General features: G+C 39.5%; 1 protein-coding gene across 6 annotated transcripts in view; it reads left to right on the top strand.

Annotated features, from left to right (window-relative positions):
- Positions 1 to 15,228, top strand: part of GPCPD1 (glycerophosphocholine phosphodiesterase 1) — a 60,891-nt gene that overhangs the window by 39,092 nt on the left and 6,571 nt on the right. For 5 of the 6 annotated variants that reach the window (XR_016215898.1, XR_016215897.1, XM_089307253.1 and 2 more), the window contains 7 exons: positions 98 to 175; positions 827 to 866; positions 2,338 to 2,399; positions 4,849 to 4,914; positions 8,337 to 8,473; positions 9,039 to 9,174; positions 11,012 to 11,172. Coding sequence is in view for 4 of the 6 variants with exons in the window: in XM_089307253.1 (XP_089163379.1) it covers positions 98 to 175; positions 827 to 866; positions 2,338 to 2,399; positions 4,849 to 4,914; positions 8,337 to 8,473; positions 9,039 to 9,174; positions 11,012 to 11,172 (680 nt within the window). In the remaining 2 variants the exon portion in view is untranslated. Of the gene's footprint in view, positions 1 to 97; positions 176 to 826; positions 867 to 2,337; positions 2,400 to 4,848; positions 4,915 to 8,336; positions 8,474 to 9,038; positions 9,175 to 11,011; positions 11,173 to 11,956; positions 12,887 to 15,228 lie in introns of those variants that run through there. The other variant, XM_008256282.5, reaches the window with a different exon arrangement.

Genomic DNA, 15,228 nt, shown 5'->3' with positions numbered 1-15,228 from the left:
TAACAAGTTATTAGGCCTGTCTCATGTAAACACTCAATAATAATTTGGTGCCTATTTCTCTCTCTCTCTCTCTTTTTTTTTTTTTTTTTTTTTTTAGAAATTTGAAGCTGATCCAGTTGAACTGTTTGAAATTCCAGTAAAGGAATTAACATTTGACCAACTCCAGTTGTTAAAGGTAGTAACAGTAGAATAAAATAAAAATTATCCTTTAGCTTTAGGACTACTTTTACTTGCTTATATATAGTAGCATTCTCTTTGCACCCAGGAATGATTATATACGCATCATGCTTTAGTTAAGAGTGTGCTTTAGTTTTTTGTTATAATTTGAGAGAGTGGGTTTGTGCTAATCTGCCTTCTCTCACATCTCTAAGGACAACACTGGTTTTTGGTACTTCATAGGGAACTAGGCCATAAATACTTGTAGGCCTAAGAACTAGCTCTTCAGCTTCATAGTCTTAGGCTCCTTCTGATATTCAGTAGCCCTTTATATCACCTGCACCTGTTTTACAATAATCCTTTAATGTGCTAGTTTTTAGACATGTTAATCTCCAAAATCTTTGTGTTTTGGTTGTACTGTGTAATTTTACATGATTTTTCTTCCCATTGTCTTTAGATACCTAGTTGCTTAGCTTACGAATTTTACATTCTTTGAGTATTTGATCATAATGTGTATGTGCATTTTAAATATGCACGGTGGTTAGCACTTATTGTTAGGAATTGATAAATCTATATTTTACAGTCTACCTTGGTAGCTTTTCCAGTTTTATTAACCAACTCTTCATAAACTAAAACACTTTTTTCTGATTGCATTTTTTGTGTTTTCTAGCTCTCTCATGTGACTGCACTGAAGTCTAAGGATCGGAAAGGTATGTACCACTGTGGGAAATGCATTTTGTTTCGTAGTTAGTATTAGTAGAGTATTTCCTACCCATCTTAATAGATTTTTGAGGAATATAACACTGGACCATCTGAATGTGATTTTATAAATGTGAAGACCTTACATATATTATTAGTTAATAAATGTGTATATAGTAACCATTTTATTTTCTTAGCTTGATGATCAGAATTTTTTTTTCTAAGAGTTTTATTTATTTGAAAGGTAAAGTTACAGAGAGACAGTCTTCCATCTGCTGGTTCATTCTCCAGATGGCTGTGGCTGCCAGAGCTGGACCAGTCTGAAGCCAGGAGCTTCTTCCAGGTTTCCCAGTTGGGTGGCAGAGGCCCAAGGACTTGGTTCATCTGCTGCTGCTTTCCCAGGCACATTAGCAGGGAGCTGGATAGCAAGTGGAGCAGCCAGAATGTGAACTGGTGCCATTTGGGATGTCGGCATTACAGGAAGCATCCTTACCTGTTACACCACAGCACCAGTCTCTTGTGACTACTTTTAAAAGAGTAGTGTAGTGGGTGAAGCCGCCACCTGCAGTGCTGGCATCCCATATGGGCACCAGTTCGAGTCCTGGATGTTCCACTTCTGATCCAGTTCTCTGCTGTTGCCTGGGAAAGCAGTAGAGAATGGCCCAAGTTCTTGGGCCCCACCACCCACATTGGGGATCTGGAGAAAGCTCCTTGGTCTTGGCTTCGGATTGGTGCAGCTCCAGCTGTTGTAGCCATCTGGCGAGTGAACCAGTGGGTGGAAGACCTCTCTCTCTCTTTCTCTCTCTCTAACTCTGACTTTTAAATAAATAATAAATCTTCTTTTTTAAAAAAATGAAATTAAAAGGTGTTTATTTTGGTTCAGAAATATTTGGAAGCTCATTGGTTTTTGTTTTTTAAACTTTTAATTTATTTGAAAAGCAGAGAGACAGTGATCTCTTATCCACTGGTTCACTCTCCAAATATAGGTGCACTCTGCAAATCGGGTGGGACTGAACCAAGCTGAAGTCAAGAGCTTTCTCCCATGAAGGTGGCAGTCTGTCACCTGCTGCCTTCCAGGGTAGACATTAGCAGGAAGCTGGAATCAGGAGCAGTCTGGGAGTCAAACCCAGGCATGGGATGTGAACGTCCTGAATAGTGTCTCAACTGCTACACCAAAAGCCCACCTCAGTGGCTTTCCCTGATATCAATTTTACACATTTTGAAGATCTTATGTATTATGATTTTTATACGGAAATAATATATTCTTACAACCCAGACTATGGTCTTTAAGTGTTTGTTGCCAGCTAGTCTACATGAAAGATACTTTAGACAACTAAATTTTTAATGATCAAAAGTAACAAATATAAGAGCCTTCAAAATACCATATGTGAAAGAATCCCATAATTACTGTAGCTACCCACTAAGGATCTTGGTTATATAGTAGCATTTTATTTATTGAGTTTTTATCATTTGAAATTCTAGAATCTGTGGTTGAAGAAGAAAATTCCTTTTCTGAAAATCAGCCATTTCCTTCTCTTAAAATGGTAAGTTCCTTGAGGAAACCAGGGCAAGACTCTCATTAATTCTGTTATCATCTGAATGATTTATTTTGATGTCTTAAATAGGCACTAAAAAGGCTGTATCAGACAACTTTAAAATAAATTTTATTGTCATTGATCTTTAAAAGAGACATCCCCCTGCATGGTTGTACTGTGCTACTTTTTTTAAAGGAGTAACATCTGCTTAAATAAAAAATTCTCATCTCAGTGGGTTAATTTGGTAAGAAGAGTACATTCACATATTTCTGTGTATAAACAGGAAGGGGATGGAAGATGGCATTTTTACCATGTTTAATAGTGTTCCATAGCTTTTGGAGAGAAATGAGATTCTCCAAGCAAAGAAAATAAGTGCCCTCATCACTTAAAATGAGATAGAAATTTCAAGAATTCACCGAGAAGCAGAAGCAGCCATGAAAACTCTTAAAAACCTGGCAAAAGTTCCTATAAAAGCTGCTTTGGCAGCACCAGGAAAGAGCCTCTGCAGATGACAGAGACTTTCGCTTTCTGCTTTCACTCTCTGCTTTCGCTCCCACTGACTCCATTGCCTAGCTTAAGATATTTAGGTATGTATTCACCTGAGAAGGAATTCATAAGGGAATCTAAATCATTAAAGGTAGCTCAAGTGGTTAAAAGTAAATTAAGTACTGATTGTTCACTGCGCTAAAAGGATGCCACAAGAGAGCGCCTAATGTAGTCCTCATGGCATCTATAGTTCTTATATATTTATGAAGCCCAGCAAAGTGAGATCACTCCATCTGCTTCAAAAGTCTAAACTCATTTGGGTTTCAGAAAGCTCATAATGCCCAGACTTTTGAATCATATTTTTTAAATTATATGTGAAGTATTTGACAACTTTTATTTAGCCAAGTAGTTACACACATAAAAACCAACTCACTTTGCCATTACTGTCATTTAATTAATGAGAAATTTAAAAACAAATGCCAAATACACCATTAGCAGTATAAAGACAGTCTTCTTATACATCTGATGTTTAACAGTTGCAATCCTAAATCATGCTGTTATCCTCGTTTTAAAATTTGGCATTAGTCTGATAAAAGTATGGCTACATTCAATAAATAAGGCTTCTAGGTATAGGAGAAGAAAATCAAGGAGCCCCATATAAATTTTGAGTATAAACTCTTACATACTGTACTTTGTGCTTAGCTGGTTAGTGTAGAGTCCAGGTCTCACCTCTAAGTTATGTTAATATACTTTTATTTGCTGTATAAAATAGATGTCATATATCATCTTTTTAAAATAATTTATTTGAAAGAGTTACATAGAGAGGAAGAGAGAGATCTCCATCTACTTGTTCACTCCCCAAACAGCTACAATAGCTAGGGCTGGGCCAGGCTGAAGCTAGGAGCCTGGAACTTCTTGTGGGTCTCCCATGTGGGGATGCGGGGGCTCAAGGACTTAGGGCATCTTCTGCTGCTTTCTCAGACACATTAGCAGGGATCTGGATCAGAAGTGGAGCACCCAGGTCTTGAACCAGCTCCCAAAAGGGATGCTGGCATCATAGGTGGAGGCTTAATCTGCTACGCCACAATGCTGGCCCTCCTTGCTCTTTATAACCTTTGATTTCTGAACCCCAGCAAAATCTTTAACTTGTGAACAACATCGTTTCAAGGGCTTATTGGTATTATCACTTTCAAAACAAGCTAAAACTCATGTATTTTTTTTTCCATGTAATCATGTCTTTAACATTTATTTATTTATTTGAAATATTTATTATTTATTTATTATTGAAAGATTTATTTATTTATTATTTGAAAGTCAGAGAGTGAAGAAAAGACAAAGCCAGAGACAGAGAGAGAGGTCTTCTGTCTGCTGGTTCACTCCCCAGTTGGTCTCGATAGCCAGAACTGCACCAATCCAAAGCCAGGAGCCAGGAGCTTCCTCCGGGTCTCCCATGCGGTTGCAGGGGCCCAATGACTTGGGCCATCTTCTGCTGCTTTCCTAGGTCATAGCAGAGAGCTGGATTTGAAGTGGAGCAGCCAGAACTTGAACCGGCACTAGCGCCAGCACCATAATCATATCTTAGTAAAGTAGATTGAACTGCCTGAAGACAATTCAGAAAACAAGACCCATGCTTGGAATTCATGACATTCAGTGTTCAGTAACAATGATGAAAAAGATTTTACATTAAGGATTTTCATGGTGGGGTGGTGATTGCTTATCATAGATGTTGCCTGAGGCTAGTGAATTTGCTGTTCCTTTTGATCTTCTTATTTAATGTAAAAAAGCATCAACCAGGTTTGTCAGCTTGGTATGAGAAGATAGTGGTTTATGCTGAAAACACAAAGCATTTTATTCTTACTAGTAATATATTTGTAGTGATTGCCTTTTTGTAATAATTCTTTTACTTTTCTTCTTTTTCTGCCACTGTTTCACCAAAAACAAAACAATTGGCCACCAACAAACAAAACTTTAGGTTTTAGATTCTTTGCCGGAAGATGTAGGGTTTAACATAGAAATAAAGTGGATCTGTCAACAAAGGGTAAGTAGTTCTGTATGCAAGAGATGTTTTTCATTCTTCCCTACCCACATTTAAAAAAAATTCCTTCATTCTTGTCTGTCTGTATTTTAATGGAATAAATAATACTTAAATTTTTTGTGGCTTCTTCCAGCAAGCACAGTGCTTTTTGGACCTTTGTATTAAAGCATTATCACACTTACATTAATATGTCAGTACTTGAAATTTATTGCAGACATTCCTTGTACATGTGTCTTGTGTACACATTAATACAGATGGTTTCCGGGAATACTTAAAAAATGGACAGATTCTCTGTTTTTTTCTTTACTTATTTCTTATGTAAACATATGTTTTAAACAATTTCCTGAGTAGTTTTCTATTGGCTAATAGTAGTTTCCCAGGAAAAGAAATTTCTGCAGCTGTGTTTTAAATCACTCTTGGATTTAATCTTTCCTTGTTCAACAAATATTTATTGAAAAGCAGCTGCTGGCTAAGTTCTGAGTGCTTGGATTAAGTAGTGAACAAAACAAATAAGGCCCAGCTTTCCTAGAACATATATTCTTGTTGGGGGAAACAGCAATTAAAGTAACTTTAAAAATATGTGTGTTTGTTGGTTTATTTGAAAGGCAGAGTGACAGAGAGCAGGCCATCTTCCATCTGCTGGTTCACTCCGCCTCTGGCTACAACAGTAAGGTATAGGCCAGGCTGAAGTCGAGCCAGGAACTCCATTCTGGTTTTTAACATGGATGGCAGTGTCCCAAGTGCTTGTGCCATCCTTTCTCTTGGTCTTCCCAGGCACATTAGCAGGAAGCTGGATCAGAAGTGGAGTTAACTGGGACACAAACTGGCACTATGATATGGGTGCCACTGTTGCAACCAGTAGCTTAACCTGCTGTATCACAGTAGTGGCCCCTAAAGTACATATTAAATATATCCTAGAGGAGGATATATGTATAAATCGATAGGGTGCTTGGTCAGAAGTTTGGAAGTAGTTAAGTATTATGATCAGTTACTCAGACTGATATCCTGGAGTAAGTTTTGGTTACAGTAATATGTAACTGCCTTCAAATCATTCTATTTATGACAGGCTGATTCTGGTTAACATAGTAAAGGCATTTCCAACTGAGATATTTCAAATATATGATTTGGTTTTCTGAGCATCTAGAATTATTTTCATGATTAATATCTTAAGACATTTAATATTTGGATGTCAATAAAGCTCTTTGTATCATAACTCCATTATTTTAATTGTCTAAGTATACTTGATATGTTTAAGACCCAAATAATGAGATTTTTAACTGGTAATTCATAGTAAATAATGTTTTTATAAATAATAGGAGTATTTGAGTTTTTTGGTAGCTGGTAAGTTCATAATTAATAGGGTCTCAGCCAGTGAAGTATCTTATCATTTATGAAGGCTATATAAAGATTTTTTTATAAAGGTTTTTTTCTTTGAAAGGCAGAAATATATAGAGAGAAGGAGAAAGACAGATCTTCCATCTGCTGGTTCACTCCCCAGATGGCTACAATGATCAGGGCTGGGCCAGGCTGGAGCCAAGAGCTTCTTTCGGGTCTCCCAGATGAGTGCAGGGGCCCAAGTACTTTGGCCATCCATTGCTGCTTTGCCAGGCATGTTAGCAGGGAGCTGGATCGGAAGTGAAGCAGCCTGGACTTGAACTGGTGCCCATATGGGATGGGCAGGCGGAGGTTTAACCTTCTGTGCCACAGTGCCGGCCGCCATAAAGATATTTTAAAGTCATATCAGACTTCAGATTTAGTTTCTACACCTGCTGTACCATCACTAAGTAGCTGTGTGGTCTTGGCAAGTCACTTAATCTTTTCAGGCCTTTGGTTTCCTCATCTGCAAAATAATAATTGGTCAAAAAAACTGTGAGCTACCAACTCACACTTGTTAGTATGACAGTCATCAAAAAGTCAAAAGGTAAATGTTAGTGAGGGTTTGTAGAAAAGGCAGTTCTTGTACACTGTTGGTGGGAGTTTAAATGATAAAAACAGTATTGAAGTTTCCAATAAAAATATAATCTAACAATTTTTAATTGTAATAATATAAATCTAATAATAAATAACCAGGGCAATTATATAACATAGCCACCTCTCTTCTGAACATGTAGAAAAAGGAAGTGAAATCACTGCCTTGTAAAAGATAATTGTAACAATATTCACAATAGAGGAGGTAGGGGAGCAACCAAAGTATTCATCAGCGAGAAAGGGATGAAGAAACAGATACACACACACATACAATGGAATAATTATTCGGTTCTTTTTTTTTTTTTTTAGATTTATTTATTTATTTTAAAGAGTTACAAAGAGAAAGGAGAGGCAGAGAGAGAGAGAGAGAGAGGTCTTCCATCTGATGGTTCACTCCCCAGTTGGCCGCAATGGCCGGAGCTGTGCCGATCTGAAGCCAGGGTCAGGAGCTTCTTCCAGGTCTCCCATGCGGGTGCAGGGGCCCAAGGGCCTGGGCCATTTTCGACTGCTTTCCCAGGCCATAGCAGAGAGTTGGATCGGAAGTGGAGCAGCCAGGTCTCTAACCGGCGCCCATGTGGGATACCGGCACTTCGGGCCAGGGCATTAACCTGCTGTGCCACAGTGCCAGCCCCTTATTTGGTTCTAAAAAAGAACATCTTGACATTTGCCGCAACAGATGAGCCTGGAGGACCTTATGCTAAGTCAAATAAATGAGATATAGCAGGAAAAGTTTTGAATGATCTTGCTTATAGGTGGAATCTGACAAAGCAGTGATTTTGCATGGTGAGGAGATGTAGGTCAAAGGATACAAAAATAGATAAGTAGAATGAATGGTCCAGAAATCTAAAGTACAACATGAAGACTATATGTGTTAAAATTGTATTGTATTACGAGATTCTAGTGAATAGGTTCTAGCCGATCTTTGGTTTAAAGATTTAATAATTTATTTGAAAGTCAGAGTTAGCAGAGGAGACAGAGAGAGAGAGATCTTCCATCTGCTGGCTCTCACTCCAGATGGCTGCAACAGCCAAGGGTGAGCCAGGCAGAAGCTAGGAGTTTCATCCAGGTCGCTCATGTGGGTGCAGGGTCCAAGCACGTGGCCATCCTCTGCTGCTTTTCCCAGGTGCATTAGCAGGGAGCTGGATTGGAAGTGAAGCAGCTGGGAATCAAACCAGTGCACATATGTGATGTTCGCATTGCAGGAGACCATTTACCCACTATGCCACAACACCGCCCCTTAGCTACTTCTGCCACAGAAGCAAAAAAGGGGAACTGTGAGATGATGCCTCAATTTAGTATCCTTTTTACTATATTTATCCTGTAACATATTGTTGTGTACCTTGAATATACACATTAAAATAACAGTTTCTATAGATTGAAAAATGAGTTGGATAAGATTTTTTCCCCAACCTTGTGCTTTTGCAGCATGTAATGTCTTTCATTTCCTTTTCATACAGGATGGGATGTGGGATGGTAACTTATCAACATATTTTGACATGAATCTGTTTTTGGATATAATTTTAAAAACCGTTTTGGAAAACTCTGGGAAGAGGAGAATAGTGTTTTCTTCATTTGATGCAGATATCTGCACAATGTGAGTCATGTTTTTTTTTTCTCCTATGTTCCTATAGTATAGCTAGAATTTGAAGTATACATGGAGGTATACCGAAGGTAGGAGAGTTATCCATATTTCAGCCTTGATTTTTTCCTCTCAGTCAAGTTGTATTTATTGTCCTTATTTCTTTATGTTGGCTTGCTGGGGTGCCTTCCACTCCTGACAAGTCCCTGCCTGCTGGATCCTAGAGCCTCAAACCTGTGCTGCACTGTACTGCAGGTCATGTCTTCTTCCCCAGACTGTAAGCTCTCAAGGGCCTTCTGACTGCCTATTTCTATTGTATTTCTTATGCAGAAAAATTTTAAATTTCTTTTTTGACTAAGCACATGTTAATGTTATATCTGAATAATGGGATTATATATTTTCTGTTTTCTTTACATTTTTAGTATTTTCTAAAATTTACAAGTAATATTATAGTGATCTCCCCAATGAAAAGTAATTTTTTGTTTGTTTTTGTAAAGATTGGGTGCTGGCACTGCAGGTAGCAGCTAAACCTGCCACAGTGCCGGCCTTGAAAAATAATTCTTTAAATTATCTTTTTTAGGGTTCGACAAAAACAGAACAAATATCCCATATTATTTTTGACTCAAGGAAAATCCGATATTTACCCTGAGCTCATGGACCTCAGGTCTCGGACAACTCCCATTGCAATGAGCTTTGCACAGTTTGAAAATCTTCTGGTAAGTTTGAATTTTTATTTTTATTTTTATTTTTATTTTTATTTTATTTTATTTATTTTTAACAGGCAGAGTTAGGCAGAGAGACAGAGAGAAAGATCTTCCTTTTCCGTAGGTTCACCCCCCAAATGGCTGCTAGAGCCGGCGTGCTGCGGCCAGTGCACCGTGCCGATCTGAAGCTAGGAGCCAGGTGCTTCCTCCTGGTCTCCCATGCGGGTGTAGGGCCCAAGCACTTGGGCCATCCTCCACTGCCTTCCTGGACCACAGCAGAGAGCTGGACTGGAAGAGGAACAACCAGGACAGAATCCAGTACCCCAACCGGGACTAGAACCCGGTGTGCCAGTGCTGCAGGCGGAGGATTAGCCTAGTGAGCCGCGGCACCGGCCTAAATTTTTATTTTTTAATATTATATTATTTGAGGCCGGCACCGCGGCTCCTTGAGGCACCGGCACACCAGGTTCTAGTCCCGGTCGGGGCGCCGGATTCTGTCCCGGTTGCCCCTCTTCCGGGCCAGCTCTCTGCTGTGGCCAGGGAGTGCAGTGGAGGATGGCCCAAGTACTTGGGCCCTGCACCCCATGGGAGACCAGGATAAGCACCTGGCTCCTGCCTTTGGATCAGCCCGGTGCGCTGGCCGCAGCTCACTGGCCACGGCAGTCATTGGAGGGTGAACCAACGTCAAAGGAAGACCTTTCTCTCTCTCTCTCTCTCTCTCTCTCTCTCACTGTCTACTCTGCCTGTCAAAAAAAAAAAAATTTGATGTTTTAGAGCAGTAGTAAGTTTCATGTTACTTTACACAACTAATGGTTAAAGGTTTGAGTGATGTGTGATAAGCAAATAACTACTTTAAATTGGGGGTGTTAGATTTCAGAATGAAAAGAAATTAAATTGAAGAGAAATGAGTTATCTTGCAGGCCTACACTGAGTTTTAGTTTAGTTTTCTGAGTGGATTTTCTGAATCATCAAAAATGATAATCTTGTTTTTTTAAATTTTTATTTTTACATAGAAACCTTTTATTTAAGGTATACAAACTTCATGCGTTTCATATATAAAAGTTTAGGAACATAGTGATTCTTCCCACCCTACACTCCCTGCCACCTTCGCTCCCACCTTTCCTCCTCTTCCTTCTCCTATTCCCATTCTTATTTTATACAAGATCTATTTTCAACTAACTTTGTACTCAGAAGATTAACCCTATACCAAGAGTTCAACAGATAGTAAAAAAAAAAAAACAAAAACCTGTTTCTCACAGTTAAGATGAAAGCTGTCGAAATCCTCACATATCAAAGTGTCAATATCACTTCTATAGATTACCTGTTAGGTGCTCTATTAGTTACCACAGATCAGGGAGCACATATGATATTTGTCTTTTGGGGACTGGCTTATTTCACTAAGTATGAGGATTTCCAGTTGTATCTATTTTGTTCCAAACGACAGGAATTTTTTTTTTACTGCTATGTAGTATTCCATGGGGTACATATACCATAATTTCTCTATTCAGTCTTCAGTTGATGGACATCTGAGTTGATTCCATATATTAGCTATTGTGAATTGAATGCAGATAACCTTGTTTTGATAGTGCATCTATTAGAGTAAATTTTTTGGTCACACATTCAATATCTGTATGTTTATAAATTACACATAGAAAGTCAGTAATATTTATTCTGAATATATGTCTGTGAAATGTTTAGTCAGAAGAATAAGGTAAATTATAAGAACTGTGTCTAACATTTTCTTTCATGTATGCTCCACTCTAAATAGCAATGATCTAGAAAGTGTGAGCATTTAGGGTGTGCAGTTATACATTGCTTTTTCATGAACAACTGATTTTTCTTCTCTTAGGGGATAAATGCACACACTGAAGACCTGCTCAGAAACCCATCCTATATTCAAGAGGCGAGAGCTAAGGGACTGGTCATATTCTGCTGGGGTGATGATACCAACGATCCAGAAAACAGAAGGAAATTAAAGGAATTTGGAGTCAATGGTCTGATTTATGATAGGTATCTATCTTTCCTAAAAAATTCCCTTGGAATGTTAGGAAAAGTGTAGCATTCATCTTAGAAAACTATGAATAAAATCAAACTTTAACTGCAGTTAAAAATCTTTAGTTTGGCCTGAGGTTTATCTTGACCTTTGTCAGTGGTTTTTTTTTCAAACTTTGAAATAAACCAGAATCATCTGGGAAGCTTTTTATAAAATCAGATGACTGGTCCCTAACTGAGGTATACTAAGTCACCTTGAAGGTGAGGATGGCTGTCTTCCCCAAAACTGTTCATGAGCTCATCCAGTTCTGTGGCATTTCATACCTTTGTATCTGAAATGGGGAAAGCTTTTTTTCTGCCAAGGTCTATTTGGATATTTATAACATCATTTGCAGTCCATACAAAATTATCAAAACTAGGCTGTTATAGATTTACTGAGTTTCGAGTCCTGCCTGTGGTTTGCTTTGGCAGGGCCAAACCATACGATTTTGCAGCCTGATGTGGCCCACAGGCCAGACACTTCCCACCCCTGCTTTTTGTAGACCCAAATTAAGTGTCTCTAACAGACCAGTTCCCTTGTTTTCTAACTTGTATATCCAGGTGCTTCTGTAGCTTTCCAGAATTCATTATAATTGATAACTCCATCTTTCCAATTTCTGAGGCCACATTCTTGGAGTTTTCCATGACTCTGTCCTTTATATCATACCCCAAATCCAGTCAGATAAAACCTCCTTTATGCTTTCTTCAAACTGTGTCTTTCTTGAATCTGTCTGCTCACCATGTTTACTGTTGTCACTCTCAGCTAACCCACCTCCTGTCTCATGTGGATCACTGAAGTAGCCTGTGCCGTGATGACTGCCTCTCCCCTGCTCCCACACTGTCTCTTCTCAGCGCAGCAGCAAAGGGAGCCTTTTAAAACCTTTGTCGGATCATGGCTCGCTTACAACTCTTCCACGGGTTTCTGTGTCACATAAAGGAAAAGCCAAAGATGTTATAAGATGCTGTATGCCCTTGTCTCTGTCCTTCCCCATCCCCACCCCACCCCCAACTGTCCTTCGTTGACCTTTTCTCTCAGAGAGAAAGACTTATGTGAAAATTGAAATGTCACCTAGGGAGGCCTCCCTTGAATAACCTATTTTAAATAATCTGTATTCACAATGCACTTCCCAACTCCATCTCAGCTGTCACCATTTGACACCCTGCATGTACATTATTTTTCTCCCTGGCTCTTCTTCCCCCATCGGCTTTCTTCTTACCCATAAGCTACATGAGAGCAAGGCTTTTTGCTTGTTTGTTCACTGATATATCTCCAGAAGTTAGACAAATAGATAATACACAGTAGGAACTCAACTGTTTCTTGAACATATATATTTTAAATCAGCTTAGGGTGGACATTATGGTGGAGTGGGTTAAGCTACTTCTTGGTCACCCGCATTCCATATTGGAGTGCTCGCTGGAGTCCCACCTCCACTTCCAATCCGACTTCCTGCTATTGCACCTTGGAGGTCAGCAGATAGATAATGGCCGAATACTTGGATTCCTACTACCCATATGAGAAACTGTTTGGATTTCCTGGCTCTTGGCTTCAACCCAACCCTGGCTATTGTGGGCATTTGGGGAGTGGACCAGTGGATGGAAGATACCTCTCTCTTTCTCTTCCTCTCCTTCTCCTTCATGCTGCCTTTCAAATAAATAAACAAATCTTTAAAAATAATAAAAATTTTAAAAATCAGCTCTCTGGGTGTTTATGATGTAAATATGATAGTCACTAATTGGTGAGAGTCACTTCAGTACAGAAAAATTTGTTGAATTAGTGGTCTTTCTAATATTTGAGCAGCATCATAGAGTGAGTGATAAAATTCTCAACAAACTTGCCTTAAAAATATATTCCTTGGATTTAGTTCGTGTTGTATTGTTTGTCCTACGAAGTAACATCACTTTTGTAATAAAGCTTTTTCTCCTGTTTTATCAGTCTGATTTTAAAATTGTAGCCCAACGGTGGGTGTTTGGCTCAGCATTTAAGATACCTTTTGATACACCAGTATCCCTTATCAGAGTGCCTGGGTTTGCATCCTGGTTCTGCTTCCCATTCCAGCTTCCTGCATATTGATACCCAGAGTGGCAGTAGGTAATGGCCCAAATGCTTGAGTCAGTGTCACCTACCTGGGAGACCCAGTTTGTGTTCTGAGTTCCTGGCTTGGGCCTGGCTAGCCCAGCCATGGCTATTGAGGACATTTGGGGGCATGAACAAGCTGAAGGAAGATTTCTATGTGTCCCTATCTCTCTGCCTTCTAGATAAAAACAAACAAAGCAGTAACAACTGAACAAACACCATGTTTAAGAGCATTATCATTCTGAAGTCCCTGCATGCCTCTCCCTAATCCCATTCTCCTGTCTTCTCCCTCATACATAATTACTTATCAAGTTATTCTCTTAAAGCATTTTAAAATTTACTAATGTGTATCTCAACAACATTAAAAACACAATGCCCCTTGAATAGTTCCTATTCATGTGTTACTTGATATGCTAATCCTAGCTTTCTGAAATGATTTTGTGACCCACTCAGTCTCCTGCTCAGCACTGTCAGGACTAGGTCCGTCACGTGGAGTGGGCCGTTCTGTTTCCTGGTTCTATGCTTGTTGTAGCCTGCCACAGTTTCAGGAGTAGGCTGACTACCTGTCAGGTGGTGCACAGTCTTCATCAGTACATGGGTAAGAAATCGTATTTAAGTAACACTTGGGCCTAGGCTCACTGGGCACACTGTGCTTAGATTGCAAGGCTGCAAGAATGTCAGTGATCCTCTTGGAGTGAGAGCCTTTAATTTTTATACAATTCAGAATTCAAAAATTTAGTTGATATCTCTGCCTTTCAAATTAATCTTTTAGAAAGATGAGTTGAGAACCTGAACGCACTGTCACCTGCTAGTTCACTCCCCAGATGCCTGCAATGAGCATGGTTGTGGGAACACAATCCATGGTGCCAATGTGTGTGGCTGAAACCCTGGTAGCTGAGTCATCACTTGCTGTCTCCCAGAGTCTGCAATAGCGGGAAGCTGGAGTGAGAAGCCAGAACTGGGAGTTAGACTCAGTACTCTGATGGTATCTTGATGGGTATTTCAACTGGATAAACATCCACCCCGTGGAATGACAACTTTAATATACCTTCCTTTCTACCCGGAACTTTCCAGTACTATTTGGTTGGCCTCTCTGGACAGAACCACCATCCCGAGAGCTGCTCCCTGGCATTCCCCGTGTTGTATCACATTTCCTGTAGCTCATACCTTTTTTTTTTTTTTTCTCCTTGGTTCATTGTCATTTTTATGAATAACATCTTGAGAAAGGAAGATAGAAAGTATTTATAGGTCTTTTAGGTCTTGAATGTCATGGCTGGGCATAGAATTCTCCTTGGAAAATCATTTTCCTTTATAATTTGAAGCATTTCTCCATCTTTGCAATGCCAGTGTTAATGTTGACAAGTGTGAGGCCTTGTTGACCCCTGCTCTCTGGCATGTAATTTCTTGGTTCCCCTCCAGAAGCTAGGAGAGTCTTTGTCATTAGTGTTCTAGAGCTCCGTGGAGATGATTCTAGTTGTGAGTCTGGTTTTGCCATTGTGCTGGGGACTCCATAGCTCTTTTAGTCTGTCAGTAAATATCCTTAAAGATGGGGAATATTTTGTAAATTTTTTAAAATATTTTATTTATTTGAGAGACAGAGTTAGAGAGAGAGAGAGAGAGAGAGGAGATCTTTTATCCACTGGTTGACTCCCCAATGGCCACAATAGCTAAGGCTTGGCCAGGCTGAACCTAAGGTTCAGGAGCTTCTTCCAGGTCTCCCACATGGGTGCAGGGGCTCAAGTACTTAAACTATCTTCCACTGCTTTCCCAGGCACATTAGCAGGGAGCTGGATCAGAAGTGAAGCAGCCAGGACATGAACTGGTGCCTATACGAGATTCCGGCATCAAAGGCTGTGTTTTAACCAGTTATGCCACAATGCTAGCCCTTTTGACTGACTTCCATGGTTCTTGTCTCTCATTTTGCTGGATGTATTTTCTTTATAGAAATCCTCTTACTTGCA

Source organism: Oryctolagus cuniculus, chromosome 11 (genome assembly GCF_051225735.1).
Source record: "Oryctolagus cuniculus isolate XC-2025 breed Fujian yellow rabbit chromosome 11, ASM5122573v1, whole genome shotgun sequence".
In the NCBI taxonomy this organism is placed as follows: Eukaryota; Metazoa; Chordata; class Mammalia; order Lagomorpha; family Leporidae; genus Oryctolagus; species Oryctolagus cuniculus.
Note: the sequence above shows the minus strand (reverse complement) of the source record. Positions and strands in the feature narration are given on the sequence as shown.